At 38.4% G+C, this 19,058-nt stretch overlaps 1 protein-coding gene across 2 annotated transcripts in view; it reads left to right on the forward strand.

Annotated features, from left to right (window-relative positions):
* The window catches only part of LOC149528178 (Translation initiation factor 2, small GTP-binding protein), a 130,287-nt gene extending 112,508 nt beyond the window's left edge, over positions 1 to 17,779 (forward strand). For both annotated transcript variants that reach the window (XM_089809179.1, XM_089809178.1), the window contains one exon: positions 16,837 to 17,779. In XM_089809179.1, the coding sequence (XP_089665305.1) occupies positions 16,837 to 17,265 (429 nt within the window). In that variant the 3' untranslated portion in view covers positions 17,266 to 17,779. The remainder of the gene's footprint in view (positions 1 to 16,836) is intronic.
* The last annotated feature ends 1,279 nt before the right edge of the window (positions 17,780 to 19,058 follow it).

The following is a 19,058-nucleotide window of genomic DNA, read 5'->3' on the forward strand; positions in this document are numbered from 1 at the left end:
ACAACTCAACCCAACTCCAAGATCACCACTGCCACAGTCAGAAACCCATGAGACACAAACTCTTAGAACATCAAAACCCAAGTAAAGTGGACAAATCAAACTACCAACACAGTAAATACCATCAACGCATCCCACTGACCTATACGGAATGTACAATCCAACTCTACAACAATGGTGAACGCTCTTGAATAAAACTATACCAAGTATGGAGAATCCACACACTGCACAACTCCTGCAGTCAACACAACTCTGTAGATCATCGGCCACTGTCTCATAACCATAACTCCCATGCACCCCTGATGGTGAAAATCCATCACAAGATAAACAACAAGAAATGGAACCCAAACCAAATTTTCCTGCCATCAACTCCTCAACACAAGGATCAAATGCTAACTGATGTACATACCCTGCAATATAATGTTGATTAAAAAAACTAGCCTCAGTCAACAGCTCACCATGAACAAGTGATACAACCCACTGTGACTGATCACTAGCTAAGTCAGGAGATGTCATAGCCAAAGGAGGAGAATCAATAACAACACCCACTAAAGCATCACTCCCAAACTCCTGCTCTAAGTCACATATTATCAAGCTGTCAACTGCAGAACCTATCACCATGTCATGCCCATCACAACTCTCATCTTGAGGCATCAAACTGTCCCATAACTGATGATAAGCACTAGGAACCAAAGTACATCTCTTTATCATCATCTCATCAACATGGTCATCAAAGGTAGATTGATGAGCATACCTCACAGTGTAATGCCGATAGAATGCACCAATCTCAGTCAGTGGCTCAAACTGCAATCCAGATGTAACTAACTGCAATCGATCATTAACCAAGTTGGAACTGACTACTACCTCTGAAGACATCGCCAAGGGAGTAGTATTACTAGCAGGAACCATGCCAACTGTCAGCTCACCAACATCACACATGGTCTTTGATACAACATCTCTAGTCTTCGTGCCATCAGTACTAGAGGCCACCACCATGTTAGGCATACAACAATCTGCTATAACACCCAACTCAACTGAACCTGACTCTAGTGGGAATGAACCTGATATGCCAATGTTAGTATCAAGGATGGATGCATCCCCATCTCTACTATCTCTGACAATCTCGGCCATGGACATCCTCGGATCACCAAACACCACAGCTTGTGACTGTATAGAATCAGGTAAAGACTGTAGTCGCTCTAACTCCATGGTCACCTTAGCCAAATGAAACTGTGACTCCTTGAAAGCCAACTGTGTACTCTCAAGTATCTCAGAAGTCACCTCAAGTTGCTCAGTAAGCTCACTCACCTCATCTTCCTTGGCCAACAAGGCATCATATGCTATACTGCTCCACTCCATAAGATAATCTCTATCGGCTACCAAGTGCATATAATTCTGTCTCAAAATCCGAATAGCCTCCCATAAAGAGTGGATCTCTGTCAAGGAAAGATAACTGCCTTCCTGCTCATCACTAGTAGGAGAACCCCATCCATAAACTGCTAACAACTGACGAGCAGCATCGAAATGCTGGCAAGTGACAGCAATGTCTCGGTCACTAACTCTCAATTGATTAGACACATGATGGCATTGGCTTGACTGTCTCCTACAAACCTCCTCTGATGCACTGTCTAAAGGAGTATCCTCAAAGTTACTAGTTTCTAGAGTATTACCATCCATATCCTGTGAATCAAATCTAAAGCTCATATCAACATACGGAGTATCAAAAACATTAGCACTGCTGTCCAACTCCTCTGTACCCAAGGAAACTAAGTCTTCAAAAGTGCCCACTGCATCCTCTTGGATGTCATCAATGCCAATATGATCTTGGGACTCATCTGTACACACTGCCAAATATGAAATATCATCAACACATTCCAGTAAGTATGGTCGACTGGATATATGAACAAAGCCCAACACCGGTGTATAAAAACTAATACCAACATTGGATAAGCTCCTAGCACAAGAAAAGACAACACCGTGCAATCTGCTAATCAAATCCATGATAGCACCCAAACAATCACTGCTACCAAAAAGTGTTAAAGATTTACAGTCAACTGAATCCCAAATGCCAATATAACAATCTCGAGTCCATATCTGTAAACTAGAATCAGCTGGTAACTCAAGCAAAATCCTCACTTGAGTAATATGACCAATACCAACTAACTCCACATACCTGTCCTGATGAGATAATGTAGTCACAATACTATCTTCACTCACCTTCAGCTGGCGGGATAAATCATGTGAAGTACTACTAGCCTCAACCTCATGTGACGAAGCATCTAACAGTGCCTGGTACTCTCTCTCAGAAAAGTCATGAATGCTCAATGTCTGCTCATCTCCACCACGTATCTCACCATCATGTACAACAACATCCTCATAATCATCATCCTTGAAGTCAAATCTATCTATCACTCTGACTAAAATCATCAAATGTAGTTACCTGATCATGACCTTGAGTAGTCATTCCATGATACCACCAATCATAGGCTGCATCTTCCAAGTGTAGACTTGCAATTTGAATAGCATCACTTTCCTTCATGGGGTTAAGTGTGAAGAAGGTCTGTAATTTTTGTAGCCATTCTCTAGCTGAAATTTTATTTGTTCCATCAAAAGTAGGTGCTAAAAACTTGCTTATTTTATTTTTGAGCTCTCTTCCACTTATGTCATGCTCCCTTCTGTACTCTTTCTTGGGCATCAAAGTGTTCATCATATCCACATATTCTCTAAAAGGAACCGAACTACGAAAGTCATCATCTAAGCCATTGTAAGTAGCTCTTAATGTAATCAAGTTACCTGTAACCTCTTCCATAGGATTAATGGCTGGATTTGGTACTGGTGGCTCATCTGCAGGCAAGAAAATAGTTTTGGTTGATTTAGATGGTGTGGATTTCAGATTTCTTGGCTCCTCTGAAGTGCTCCCTTTCTCATTAATAGATGCAACTCCTTGTAGTTTTTCTGTCAATATTCGCAAAGCCTCTCTAGTTTCTGCCAAACTATCCACTGTTTGCTTCTGAGTATTTTGGATGTCTTGGAAGAATTTCTTTGCCATCTCATCTGGATCAGCCATACTTTTCCCTTCTTTGGATTTTGTACTTTTACTTTCAACTAGAGGTTTGATCAAAATTTCTTTATTCTTTTATCGCTGCAAATATCTCTTTTCTCTTTCACTTAGTTGCATGCAACCATAAATTTTGACATGCAGTTGATTAGAAGCAACATGCAACCACCAAATTCACCAAGAACTAACATGCAAATGATTAGAAGTAGCATGCAGCCATAAATTTTGACATGCAGCTGATTAGAAGCAACATGCAATCATAAATTATGACATGCAAGATTTGGGTAGTTATCAAAACTGACATGCAAGATCTGGGTAGTTGTCAAAACTGACATGCAAAATCTGGTAGTTGTCAAAATTGACATGTAAGATCTAGGTAGTGTCAAAACTAACATGCAAGATCTGGGTAGTTGTCAAAACTGACATGCAAGATCTGGGTAGTTGTCAAAACTGACATGCAAACTTCTACAAACCCTCAGGCTTGCAAGATCATGGCTCTGATACCACTGAAATGTCCCTTTACTGGTTTTACATGATATTTCACGCCTCTAATCAGATTTTTAAGGTCAAACAACTAATATCACAAAGATCCACCAAATTTCTCAAGAAACCCCAAATCGGGTATGCCAGAAATAGTGCCAAAAGCTTCACAGCTTCACCTATTATTAATAAATCTGAAAGTGGACATTTTTACAGAAATTTCAGCAGCATAACAGCCTATAAAATGACATTTCCAGATCTGTATAACATGCACACAATAGCTTCCAAACGGAGGACAAAAACAATGCTCATCGGGCTCCCGAAAATAGCACAAAAATGCCCGAAAACACCACAAAAACACTAATAATCTATCTCAGAAGTTTAATCACGTCCCAATACATATATTCAGCTCTATTTTAACACCTTAAAGTCTGAAATACAGCAACAGCCCAAACTGATATGAAATACTCAACTGAAAACACCAAACTCATACAAAAAACACACCCAAAAACCCACAAATCTGCACTGTTCAGCACAAAGGCAAACTCTGTATGAGCATGCACATGGAATGGCTTCAAAATCCCGTCCTTAGCCTTTCTAAAAACCTACAAACTCCCGTTCTTGGGTCTCCCTGGAAACCTGCAAACTCCCTTTCTTGGGTCTCCTTCTCCACAGGTTTGGCAGCCTCTGAAGAATAACAAAGAATGAGCAAAAATCAAGTTCTGGAATGAGAATGAGCAAAAATCAAGTTCTGGAATGAGCTCAAAATGCCTCCAAACTCCTTAAAAGAGGGCATAACGCTAACTCACGTCCAAGAGGGGTTAATAAAACATATTTTAATAATAATTTTTATTTATTAGTCCATTAGCTTCCAAAGATCATCCCCTTTTTTTCCGAAACTTCACCTTTTTGTGCTTGCCTGCCTTAGAAAAAGATTATTATTTTTAATTATTTGAAAAGGGGACATGACTCTGGGCCAGTTAGTGTTGAAGTATAACGGGCGGAACGAAATCAGACCTGGAAAGTTCAAAGTTAAATGGGTTGGACCATATAAGATATGAGAAGTTGACGATAATGGGACAATCAAGTTACGGATGCTAGACGGGAAGTACCTGACGCAGTGAACAGGTCAAAATTGAAAACCTATCACAAAAGAAATAATGTGCCCTCGTGGATGAACAAATGAGAGTAAATAATGAATATTAATGTATATATGTAAATTAAGTGTAAGATGAAATCTTTTTATTTTAAGTTGATAGCCGTAATAAAGAAATATAAACAGGAGAACAGTAGTCAAAAGAATCATTTTAGAACCGTATGGCCATTAGAAAAGAGGAGATTATAATAGATATCCTAGAGAAGACAAACATTTGAACTGAGAGTATTTCGAAGAATATATGTTTTTGTTTCTTAATGAATTAGAAGACACCGTATGACTGTACGGGCATAGAATACACATACTGTATGGCCCATATGGAAGTCACTGGTGGAGTCAATGCGTATAGACACAAAGTCCAAGTGGATCATTGATAGAAACCGTATGACTAGGCAGAGAGTATAAATAAAATTGGAAGGTAAAGTAAAGAAGTATTAGATTTAAGGACCGTATGGCCTTGGAGATCCTCAAAAGCAAACATCGTATGGACAAAAAGAAAGCCACAAACAACTATGACCATATGGCCAAGTGTGGGAAAGGGGGTTAGATGTATGGCTGTATGGTAACAGGGAACACCATCAATACAATGCAAAGCATGTAGACAAAGAGGACCGTATGACCACTAGAAGACAGAGAGAAGAACGTTGCATAGGAAATCGTACAAGGAACAAACTAGAATAGACTGTACGACTAGGAAGTTGTAGGAAGAGACCTAGAGGTGCACTGTACGGCTGGGGGGTTGCAGGAAGAGACTTGCAGGTGTACCGTATGACCGTATGGTCAGATTGCTTAGAAGAAGAGATTGTATGACAAACTTGTATGACATTGGCATCAAGAACTAAGTTGTACGGTCCATATGGAAGCAGTAGTAGGAGGGTTGTATGGTAGCAAGGATATATATACATTGGCAAATTATGAAAGAACTCAGAGCCATTCCGTACGGTAGGAACTTGGAGAAAGAAGAACCGTACAACCATTAGTAGGCATGCATTGGTTTTTCCATATGAGGATTATAGGAGGAGAGTCACTATAAAATGTGCGGACCTTGGGTTATCTAAAATACTAGTAGAAATCACCATCCGTACAAAGTTCCAGAAGGAGAAAATATTGCAGCCGTACACCCTCAGGAGAAGACAAATTGTAGCCGTACAGCAGACAGAAATTGAGAAAGAGAGAAGCTGTACACCCTCAGGAGAAGACAATTGTAGCCGTACAATTGACAGAAATTGAGAAAGAGAGAAGCTGTACAATACAAGAGGCAAGAGCCGTATGGATCTGTACGGACGCCAAGACAAGAGAAGGATTTCAGAACAATATTGTACGGAGAGGTAATTGACCTAACCAATTTGTACTCAACAAAACAACAAAAAGTGACAGTTATGCATTCAGCTCTCAAAAGAGCTTGGGAAAAGAAACTGGACGAAGATTTAGCCATGAACAGGAATATGAAGACATTGCCATTTGGAGTTCGTTTAGCAAGAGGAACTAGTAAATGGCCAAGCAAAAGGAACGTGAAGCAACCAACACAGTCAGCGGCGACGGATATTCCTACAATGCAAAATGTTACATTTGAAGGATTGAATGGTGCAGAATGGCGGAAGTGGTGGCAAGACACACCAAATAACCATCACGTGAAGGCCAACATTCATAAAGCACAGGTAGAATGGGTGATACAAATGCCAGTATTCTATATTAGAGATTATGAAGGGTTTCTACGCATCATGATAGAAACGTATAACAAGTTCTCTCGAACCAGTACATTTGCTTACCTTGGATGCAACTTGGTGGTGTCATTCAAACTGACTGACTTTGCACGAGTATTCTAGATACCTGGCCATGCTCAAGGGGGAAGGAAAATAGAAAGTAAACCTAAAAAGATGAGCCAGGAAGTAAAGATGCAGTTGATAGAGCTCGTGTGTGGGGACTTGACGTAGGTGGAAGAGGAAGCTCTCTCGGACACATCGAGGGGTAGAGGGTTGAAGAAATCCAATGTGTAGGAAGGTCACTGGCGTTGTTTGATGGACGTTGTGAAGAGTCGCCTCATAGGCTCTAGCCGCGCCTCAGATATTTCATTTCCACATGTAGCAATGATGAACGGGATTTTGCATGGTAGGGTATATGACTGGGCAGCATTGTTGGCCGAACGGATGTATGAATTCATGACATTACAACAGAAGACATTCTACATGCCGCATTATGCCATCAGCCTATTTTTGGAGGCAACAACGTGGATGATCCCCAATTATGTATTGGAGGCCAAACCGGGACCACTCGTGCCAGGTGAACCATTGATTATGCAGTGGAGACATCTTGATACACTTGGCACCAAGACAATCAGACAGAAACGACTGAGACCAGACAAAGGAAATATTGACAATTGTCGGGAGGAGACTTCTTCGGAGGAAAGTGTGACCGATGGGGAAGAGGAAGAGGATGAGGAGGTAGAGATAATTACAGCTACGCTATTGAGATTCCCACGGCCTGCACTTTCAGCTATGACACATTTAACTCTTGTTGATATACATAGCATTCTGGGTTTTGGTTAGCTCAGGCAGCCAATAGTGATGACGCCAGCTTCAGTTATGGCACAGCCCGCCATAGAGACACGAGCTATTCCAGAGGCAGTAGCAGAGACACATCTGTCACCAACGGAGATAGCCGCTCCGAAGGTAACTATGGAGCTTGCTTGTGAGGCTTTACCAAAGACTGGGGATGAGACACTTGTGCTCGATACTGAGATGGATATGGAGGTCGGAGTAATGGAGATTTTGACAGGTGAGGGTTTGAGGGCATTGGGTGTCCGATTGGACGTAATGGGTTTTGATGCAGTGGTTACAGTGAATATGACATTGTTAGCATCACCTGAGCAAGACAGAGAAAGCAAAACCCAAAAGTTGAGCGCGTACCTGAGTACGTGGTTCCACCGTACCTAGCACCTCAAGTGGTGTACTTGCAAACACCTACGCAAGAAGCAGTTTCAGAGGAGAACCCTTTACAGGCATATGAGGTTGAGCCGACGCAAGCTGAGGGAATACCGCATAGTTTTGTTGAGTGTATGATGGAAGCAGTAGAGAGGGCTATGGGTGTGCAGTAGGAACATCCAATAGCGCTAGAAGCAGTGATGAGAGAGACATTCTTTGCTGATATAGCAACTCTAGTGACTCGGGCTCGCCAAGTGGTGGCCTCTGCAGAGATTTAGGCTCTGGACTTAGTAGTGAAGGAGTTGGAGGGAGTAGTATCTTTCATGAGATTAGGATGCCCAGCTGCCTTTACAGTCTGTTTTGAGGAGTAGTGATGGCCAGATGTGGAGATTGCAAAGATGGCTCTGGACTCAGTAGTGAAGGAGCTGGAAGGAGTAGTATCCTTCATGAGATTAGGATGCTTGCCTACCTTTACAATCTATTTTGAGGAGCGGGGATGGCTGGATGTGAAGATTGTAGAGATGCGACAGGATTGGGCCACGACGAGAGGTCCTGGTATAGAGAGCCGAGTAGAGGCCTTGACTCACGAGATAGTGGAGATACACAGGGAGGCATATTACACCCTTCGGAGGAGCCAGGCAGATCAGGTAGCAGTTGAGAGGGCTCGGCAGGAGTCAGCTGCCAAGTTAGCCACAGAGAGGGCAGCCCTGTTATACAGATAGAGTTAGCTACAGAAATTGGCAGCGGAGAAGGAACAAATAGGAGCAAAGAAGGAGAGAGTAGCAGATGAGAAGGAGAAAGAGTTGGGAGAGATTGCAGGGATGATGCAGTCAGCTTTAGAGCTTCAAATGGAGGTAGAAGTGAATTTAAAGTTAGGAAGGAGCAAGTCTACAAGTTATGGGCAGAGCTGAATGAGTTGAGGGCGCGGACGACCACTACGCCAGGGACGCATCCCTCTGTTAAGTATCTATACATTGATGTAATTAGTTGTTTATTTTGAGTTTTGTTGTATTGTCATCCGGAGACGACTTTACTTTTTGGGGGGGTGGTGTTGTCGGTAAATTTTATATTAGAGCTGACAGGTAGAATAGTATCGGAAAGGGTGCATGATTGTTGAGTCACCCCTTTGGGAAGGTATATGTACACTGTCCGGAATGGACTTTGTAATCATCATCATTGGAATCATTGTAATCGTTGTAATCATTGTAATGAGCATATTGTGTATATGAATAAAGTATTTGTCCTGTGTTATATATTGCTGTACTACATGTGATAAGTATCCTTTTACCTTGTACAGTAAACACAACCAATGAACATTTTCACAAACACTTGGCATGCAAATTTTTGATTTATTATTACTGAAAATGGATAGCTGCAGCAAAGGCATTTCATCGAACAATTATTATGCAACCGAATAATTCCTTATTATCAAATGCCAGCCAAGTACAGTGTGTCAAACTAATTGATGTTGATTTATAATGAGAAAACTAGAATGTAATGGCATTTTGCTAGAAAATGATTAATCCTTGACATTGATGCTGATATTATAATGTTGGTACCCTCAGGTGCAAATTCAAGCCCCCAACAAATATTCATGGGCTCCCTAAACAATATTGCAGCCCCCTAGAAAGGTCATCACTATCCCACAAGAACTATGACAGTTAGGTGAATCAAATGCAGCTTCAAGCTAGTTTGGTGATCTTCACCAAATCGCTAGCTGCTGACTTGTAAATATTTCTCCCGAATTAAAATGCTGAAGCCTTTCTCTCAAATTGGTGCCGATTTGAGGCACAATTATGGTTCCTGAATAGTTTCACCAGTTCAAAGTGTATTATCTGGATAGAGTTCACAATTACATCAAATAAAAACATCTGAAAATTCTTGGCTCCTCAGCCTTTCACAATTTCATCCTAAATCAAAAACCAATGCAACAAGAATGAATTGAACTCTGTGATTTGAAAAAATTGTAATTCCTCATTATGATTTTCCCTGGAGCTTCTCCTTCACCCCTCACATGATTCACATTTGTATTTGCTTTTGAGTTACATTTGAAATATTCCCTCCATTTGGTGCACAATGAAATAATATGAAGAATATTTTAATAATCACTTATATCTCTCTTTAAATGGCACTTTAAAGTACTTATATGCATTAATAATTTGATTTTATGATCATATAATAACATCTTTTAATAATGAAGTCAAATAATATATAATGATGTGCACTTTAATAAGTCAATTGGCCCCCACTTAAATCAAAACGTTATATATGACTTTAACAGTTAATTGTTAATAAAGGGTTCTTTATTAGTAATTAATACCTTAGGCTTGAGCCAATAACTCATTTCATTTTGTCAACTGAAGAACTCTGCCAATACCTAGACTAAGTGCACTGCTAAAATTAGCAGCATGGGTATTATTGACTTACTATTATAGTAAGTCCCCAAACTAAGCCAACTGACAAATGAGTCAATCACTATGCATACTATGACTGCAGTTTCCCCTACCACATATAGCAACTCCTCAACATTACTTATTGTAAATAGTAAGTCTTCGAATAACTGTTCCAGCTACTGATACTGAATAACAACATTGTTCGCAAGCTGTTCATGCGCCTTGCTAAATATAGAAACCCCGACTTACCCAAAATAGAGACTTACTAAAAATAGTAAGTGTGCTTATCTGACTCAAACAAAGAGCAATCTTGAACATCCTGGAGTGAGAATTGACCTCCAAATCTGCAACCAGATCCTCGGAATAATTCTATTAGCCTATTAGGGTGAAGAAGTAGGCTAATCCTCTGAAAGATGATGCTCATGAAAAGGGGACATTACAACTGATTTCTTATTTATTTCTTCATTTTCATCCAAAGACTCTGACTCTATTGCCACCCTCCCCAATTCTGCTAGATCTTTATTGCTGGACATAATATCTTCTTTATCGACAGTTGAATTAACAAGTAGGTTGATATCATCCAAGTTGATGGCATTGTGGGGACTTACACCTTTATGCTTCAAAGATGACGGTTGTATTGGACCAAAAAATATCATTGGAGTGCTTCTAGGTCCACTTGTTTCTCTTATTAGCGTGAATGCTCCCAAATAAGCCAGAACAAATAATAAATAGCTAGCCTTCAACAATTTGGTGTAGTAGTACCATTAATGTCCACCCTAATAATAAATAATGCTAAAAAAGAACTAAGTAATGTTCGACATTTGAACATTTTGTTGGAATCACTGCTGCCGTTACATCAAAAGCTTGAGCTGTCAATGAACGTCACAACAGCTAGAGACAAGGATCCACGGGAGGCAATTAAGCACATGTCACAAATCCATCAGTCTATGCTGAATGGTAGCTTCACCTAGAGGCGATGGAGGCACCAACCTCCCAACACTTTTTAGAATCAATATTTTACTTCCTAAAACTAAGCTAAAAGTGAGACTTTTTTTAAACCTAGCTGTTGCTTTTCCCTCCCACAAAAGGGTTTTAGTTGAGGAAGAGCTTTCCTTATGCACTTGTAGGGTTCTAACACATCCAACATTTGTTTTATTTTTTTCATTTGTTGCCATCCTACAGTATGTGAGTCAAATCTTGCCATGGTCAACTCATCAACTTTAAATATATTGGAGAACCTAAATTTTTTAGTTGAGGTAGTACACCAAGGCACTTGTTGGCTAATGGCATTGGTTCGCCTGTCCATGATGATGCACCAAATGGTACCCACTTATTTTAAAACCACCATATTAATGCAAAAAGCCTACTTGGCTCTATCTATGGCCTTATAGGAAGGTAACCCATCGACAAGGCATCCCTATCTACCAAAGAATAGAACCTTGACCAAAGACTTTGCCCCCTAAATATTTTAATGAAAAAATTATTTGAAAATTAAAAGACAAGAACTGCAACTTCTGTAAAAACAAAACAAAAGCAACGAGTCGGTAAAATTCTGAGTGCTTTCAATTCAATTATGTATTTTTTTTGATGCAATCCAAAAGCACTCAAATCATTTGCTTGTACTCGGGAAAACATGAGCTTACTAACAAAAAGATAATATTATAATTCCCTATGAATTTGATGTTTGCATTTACTTATGCTGAAAATGACCTTAATTTTTTCATGAATACCTCAAAAATACTGTTTGTGGCATTCACTTCATTTTTAGGAATAAAGTGTTCATCTAGGCATGGCCAACAAATGTCTGCTTGAGAGCAGATAATTAGGCTACAATGTTCTAGAAAGTGAGGAAGTTGGTGGCAAACTTTGCTACCCGAATAGGACAAGTTCCTTGTCATTCATGTATTCTCTTAATTTAAGGAGCCAAGTATGGCTACAGATAAATATGGCCTTTGTCTAGCCTCTTCAACTGCATATTTGATTGATCCATTTTTCACAATGTTCTCAAGCATCAAACCCAAGTGATTTGTACCACAAGGACTCCACCAAGTAGCTGGATGCCTTTATAAAAGTCTTCCAACAAATACATGTGCTGTTTATAATAATTTGGACAACATTTGCAACCCCAATGTTCTGGATCACCCCTTTGAATAGATTGCATAAGGCCTTAGCATTCTTGGCTTTGTGTGAGATGTCTACAGGCTTAAGAACAGCAATGTGCTAGCTCCAGCCAATAAAAAGTTGATGAGAGGCATGTTCTTGTCATCTATCCATCTGTTGGAGAAAATGCTGCTGTCCTCTTTGTCATACTTTCTTTTGAAGTGACTCGATCGTGACTGAGGGTGACCATTCCATGGTGCCACCATTTGTGAGTGACTCCTAGGTGAAGTGCTGCAAATTTGATTGCCTCATCTTTAGGCATTGGGTTGAGGTGGAAGTAGGTATCTTCTTTCTGTACACGTGCTGATGCTGATGTCAAACGATGTTAAATGTAGCTTGCTAATCCTCTCTTTGTTGTCATTATTGTAATGACCATGGCCCTTGGCATCGTAATATTTTATCCATAACTCCGCTTAATCCTTGAAGGATAACTCTCCCTCAAGATCCACATCCTTACAATCTTGTCTCAGCTGCTCTTGCATTTCCAAGAAAGTGGACTCTCGATCTTTGCAAGGCGCTTCTATTCTTTGGGGAAATGTTGGCATCAATGACCGAGAATGTGAGTGTTGTGTTTTTGGCCTTCTAGTGACCGAAGTATCGCCATGTCCATTGTGATCTCCATTTGTTTGGCTTTCCACCAATTGTCACAATGCCTCCTTCATGAGTCACTATTGCTATTTTCCCTTGACAATTGTTTTGTTGAGTCGAGCTTTACTTCGGGTTAGCTCCCTCAACAATGCTATGATTTCAATGTTATGCTTTCCCATTTTGTCCATAGAAGGGTACCTCCTTTTGGTGTATACTATGAGCTCGTTTTGCATCCACTTTGATCCCAGTATAGGCTGATAGGATCACCAGCTTTGATCCCACTACGATGGAAGCCACCTGATGGCAAGTCACCCCAGGGAAAATACTCGACAACAATGTACTTGATGGAAAGTACCCGATGACTATGTATTTGAGGGCAAGTATTCAATGATAGTGCACTTGAGGGAAAATACCAACGACAATGCCTAAGAGCACATACCCAATGACAATGTACACAAGGGTAGATACCTGACTATAATGTACTTGAGGGAAAATACCCAATGACAATTACTCAAGGGAAAATACCTGACGGTAATGTACCCGAGAGGAAATACTCAATAACAATATACTTGAGGGGAAATACCTGACAGTAATGTACCTGAGGAAAAATATTTGACAATGACTAGAGGGGAAATTCTTTTGACACCTTTGACCTTGAATTGTTGGCTCCCTTTGGCACTCGACAACCTTTGACTCTTGATGACAATGTTCCACACATACAACCGAGTACTTATATGGTAATTAGGCTTCACCATACAGTAAGTAGGTTTCATTTGTACAACAAGGTACCTGTGTGGCAATTGAGACTTCCTACCATGGAGTATGTTTTGTCCGCACAAAAAATTTGGCCCGCACACTTCCAAACAGTCCATACAACAATGTAGGTTGTTACTTCTGTTGAAACATGATGAGGATCCAATCAAGGATAATTCCTTTGCTAATAATATTATTGCAGATACAAGAATGAATCATCAATACAGAGTATCTACTGTCAACAACACTGAATGACCAGGAACTAGATATTTTTATTTCAAACGATAAGAATATAACTCAGAGTATGTCAAATTTGTTCTCAACGGAAGACTTCATAGATTTAGAGTGCATGCAAAATAGGGTGAGGACTCCACTGAAATTGTGAATACAGAATAGGGAGGGTCTTGCACCTTTGAAATTGCAAACAAATTCTTAATTCCAATTGGAATCACTAATAGACAAGGAATTTTAACTCCACAATGATTTCCTATGATGTCAATGACCTCCTTATAATAGGCTCCAAGAAGTTTTCTGAAAGGTTTCAAGCAAGCCAACATGAGTTATTTATTACTTTATATTTTATAATCAAATTAATTAATTAAAGGGTCTGTAAGATATTATGCAAATTTTGGAGCACTTAATAAATAAATTAAATTAAATCACTTCCTGTTTATTGGGGACATTACAAGATTATTTGCATTTTGCCCGCACAATTTCAGTGTTTGTTGTGCACTTTCTTTGCTTGTTCATGGTTTTGCAGGGTCGTAGCTAGCCCTCCCTTCTGTGTTTTTGCCCATCGCTAGTGTTTTGTTAGTTTTGTTTTGGCTTTAGTTTTTTTCCTGCATAACAGGTCTTCTTGCAAACAGAATTGTGGGTTTGCAAATTGTGGTGTTTTGAAGGTTGAGCTAAATTTTCTTGATGGGTTTTTTACCATTTTTTTGGCCTCAAAAACAAAGTTTTTTGGACAGTTTGTCTTGGGCTTTGTGGAGTATTTTGCCACGTGACATTTTGTGTTTTCTGCTGCACAAAGATTTATTGAGAACTTTTTGATGTTTCGTGTTGTGCAAGGGTTTGTGATTTTTTCAACAGACATCATGTTGGTTTTTGTCCACTTTTCTCCTAAAAATAATGGTTGTTTTTTTGTTTTTTGAAAATTTTTCATGCAAAATCGTTGGATCTTTCTTTGCAAGGGGTTTTTTGATCTTTTTACAAAAATTCATGATTGATGTTTCAATGTATGGGTTTTGATCAATTTTCTACCTCAAAAATTGTGAGAAATTTTCGTTTCTCTTTAAAAACCATTTCTGGGCTTTATAATTTTTTCCTTTAAAAATTTGTGTAAGGTTTAATAATTATTTTCTTAAAACCTTTCTATAAGCTTTTATGAACTTTTCCTCAAATTATTTTTGGGTTTTCTAGTTTTCCTTTTGAAAAATGTATAGCATTTTATTGTGGGTGATCTCGAGATCACATGAAGGGTTTGATGACTTTTTCCACAAAGTTCATGAATTTTGCAGTCTATTTTCAATCTCAATGCTCATCTGCAAAAGTTTTGCTGATTTTAAATTTTTGAACAAAACCGTGGCCTTTTTCCCGAAGCAGTTCAGGTTTGGCACTTTCTTCAAATCGTGGTTTCAGTTTTAGAAGCTGAACTTGGTGTCACTGGTTACAGTGAGTGTTTTTTTTAACCCATCATCAAGTTGGACGTTTGTGGTTATCTTGATCATATCTAGAAGTTTTTCAAAATCAGGGAGGGTCTCGGTAGCAGGCTCATTGTGCATAGTGCTCTAAAGAGAAGGGGGCAGCCTTCTATGCACATGTGACCAAAAGACTTGTAGATTATGTCTTTTGTAGGGTGGTTAGAATGATGACCATCAAAGGAGGGGATTAAATATTTTAATGTTTCTTTAATTGTCATCTTAGTTTGTTTACGTAGTTTTGATTTTTTTACTTTTGTTTATTTTAGAACATCATCATGTTATTGTCTATATATTGTAGCTCCGTTTTCATTATTGAATATGCAATTTCAATTATAGATTGCACAGGCCAATAAAAGAATCTGTAGACAAATTGGAATTGGAACTCATCACTTCCGCCATTGTTTCTCGTGTCTTGGTCCTTTGTCTTTTTTATTAATATAACTAGCAAGTAGGGCATCTATTTCTCTTCACTTCATTGGGTACTTGAGGACACATTTTGAGATCATGTCTAGGAGTTTGACTAAGGTGTAATTTTAATGTATTGATTCGTCCCCGCATAGGAGCTCTCCAAGATTTATGTCACCATGCCCTTGGTCACATCCACCATTCGATGTGGTGTCCTTCCTATCATTGCCTTGAGTTGAGATTGCCATTGCTGATTTTATACACAGGAAAAAACAAAAAATCAGCACAGTATTCAATCTTTGACAGTGAAATTATAAAAACTAAATGGAAGGGAAAACATATAGGAGGGTTTAAAAATGCCAAAAACAAAAAATAATGAGCTCTATATTTAAAAAAAAATAGACGAACTTCAAAAATGCTTCCCAATCACTCCTTTAGGCTCAATTTACACCCATGGAACACTATATAAACAAAAGAAGTGAATCAGATCATTCTATTGCCCAGGTATTTTATATTTTTTGGCTGAATGCGAGTTGAATGTTTTTTTTCAGGAAACTTTGTGAGTGCACAATTAATTTCAGACTGACAAGTCTCTGCAAGTTGGGCTGAGTTTTCTAACTATACTATTCCTCTTCTCATAGGATCTCTCCAAGATTTATGTCACTGTGCCCTTGGTCACATCCACCATTCGATGTAGGGTCCTTCCTACCATTGCCTTGAGTTGAGATTGCCATTGCTGATTTTATACACAAAAGAACAGTACAGTATTTAATCTTTGACAGTGAAATTAAAAAAGCTAAATGGAAGGGAAGACATTGCAAGGAGGGTTTGGAAATGAGAAAGAAAAATAATGAGGTCTATAAGAGCAGGATTTCCAGCATTTGACATTTGACATTTGAATATATATAAAACGACTCATTTAAGATCACGCTCTTTATTTTCTAGTAGGAAGTTTCTGTACCTATTTTCCAGTGTGATGATTGAATCTGGTTATTAGTTGTTTAACTGCCGGCATCACATATATTAGTGATCCAATGGTAAAGCTTGTTAGAGCTCAAATGTGATGCTCAAATTTTGAATTGTATATTTAGGTAATATATCTACCTGAAAACTTGTGTCATATCTAGGTCTACGATTTTGTGTCCAATCAGAAACAAGAGGACAAATGAAATGGCCTTTATAAAGCATGAAACTAATCTGTATTAAGTTTGTTTTATTTGTGCAGATACGACAACATCGTGTAATCTATCATCTGCTTGAGGATATAGGAAACTTGATCGTAAGCATGGCACCAGGCATATGTGAAACTCAGGTTGCTGGTGAAGCACAAATATTAAGCATTTTCGAGCTTAAAGGAAGGAATAAAGCTGCTAATGCAAAGATTGCTGGTTGTCGAGTATATGATGGTCGCATGACAAAAACTTCAAGGCTGAGAGTGCTGCGAAGTGGTGAGGCAGTGTTTGAAGGTACTTGTCAGTCCTTGCGGAGAGAGAAGCAAGATGTTGAAGCAGTGGGGAAAGGTAATGAATGTGGCTTAATTTTGCAAGAGTGGAATGATTACCAAATAGGAGATGTTATTCAATGTTTAGAACTTGTTAGCAGAAAGCCCAAATTTGTATCATCGGAAAGTGGCACTGTACGAATTGAGTGTTGATCCTTTCAAAAGCATAAATAAGATGTAAAAATATCGTTGCCATGTATGAGAGGTATGACCATTGAACAACTGCATTTTTGACACAAAGATCCTAGCTAGATAGATTGATGCATTGATTCACAATGATTGCTTGTCCACTTTTTGACCAATACATATAGCTCCTTTGCTAGAATATTCAATGAGTATCCAGATTCTTGCCCATTTTCAAAGTCAACTGAATTCTTTCCAGACATCACAAATTATTTTTCTTCACAAATCGGTTATGCATGGTTTGAGGCCTTTATCATCCTTTGGCCGGCTCCACTTAAATAGTTTATTGTTCCATCTCATAGGCTGTTTTTACAAAGTTTTACGTGAACTTTCTTGTATCTGTAGGATTTTAAACTCTAGTTGTTAATTGGCCTGCCATAGGCTGATTTTTGTATATGTGAAATGCTACAAAAGTGGCATGTTCTACAGGTTGCATTTCTGTATACATAATTTCTATTAAATACAATTTCCTCTTTTTGGCTCATGTTTTTCACGTCAATGAATAAACTTAATGATGCTATTAGCATTTACTGTTTTCACAAGATGTTATGTATGGGAAGCATTTTTGCTTTGATTTCCAGGTTTATGGACCCAAAATAAAATTAATTTGTTCTGAGTTCATTCTGCATGGTTACATCGCTTTCAGAATATTATATAGACGTACTGTTGGGCCTCGTCCATTTGCTCCAGCACCTTGATTTGAAATGGTGATACTGTCTTAATAATTCTACTGCAGCCCTTTTCCTAAATCATTCAAGATGAGGTACACATAACGACAATTTTAAAAAACTTAAAAGCAATAGAGAAGCATATTCACGAGACACAATCCAAGTTAAAATGCATATAGAAAATTTCGATATAGTCAAGATTCAAGAATGTGGGTTAGCCTGGATTACTAGCGCCTACATGGTGCAGATCAATGAAACAACATCTTGAGTGACGTTTCTAATCGGACTATGCCTATATGGTTAATCCTAAAACTTTATTACCGCTAACAGAGGCAGTAAAATACTAAAATGTTATGTTAATATGCAGAAGATGACACTCGCTGATTTTTTTTTTTTTTGGAAGTATTAGGGAAAGGTCGTTTAATTGATTAATTAAACAGGGAAAACTGAATTTGCTAGTACCATCTATTCAATTCACATATATGGCAGACATACTCTACTGCTCTCAATTATTCATTTTCATGGGGAAGACAATTAATCTCGAATGTAAATTGTTTTTAACTCATTAAATTAAATTCAAGTTCAAAATCAAAGTGAAATCCAAGCGTATTTAAAGCACAGTTTCTCTTTCTCTGCTTTTTATTTAGTAATTTTGTACAATTTGTTTAAAAAAAAAAATCTTAGATAATGACGAAAAAGTATTGTTATGACTTTCCAGACTGGGAGTAGCAAAGAAGAAACAATAACCCTCAAATTTGGCATATTTAGATGACAAGCATTTATGTGCATCATCCTTAGGGGCTTCCATTTTATATACAAATTTGAAGACTTTATTTTGAACATTTTCCTTCTCTATAAGGTTATTACAGCTCTTCACAATTAGAAGACTGTTAGTGAATTGATATAAGAGATATTATAATGAAAGATAGTCGAATAGAAATGTTGCCACATATAAAGTTAAGATCAGTATTCAATTAAATTCAATTATATGCTTCACAATCTAGATATACGATGATAACTTAAATGTAAAGTTGTTAGGCAGATTCATAAATGAGATATATCTTACATTGTGATATGAATATCAGGATTTAACTG

The sequence above is a fragment of the Cupressus sempervirens genome, chromosome 11 (assembly GCF_028749045.1).
Source record: "Cupressus sempervirens isolate cs-2001-9-10 chromosome 11, ASM2874904v1, whole genome shotgun sequence".
Taxonomy (NCBI): Eukaryota; Viridiplantae; Streptophyta; class Pinopsida; order Cupressales; family Cupressaceae; genus Cupressus; species Cupressus sempervirens.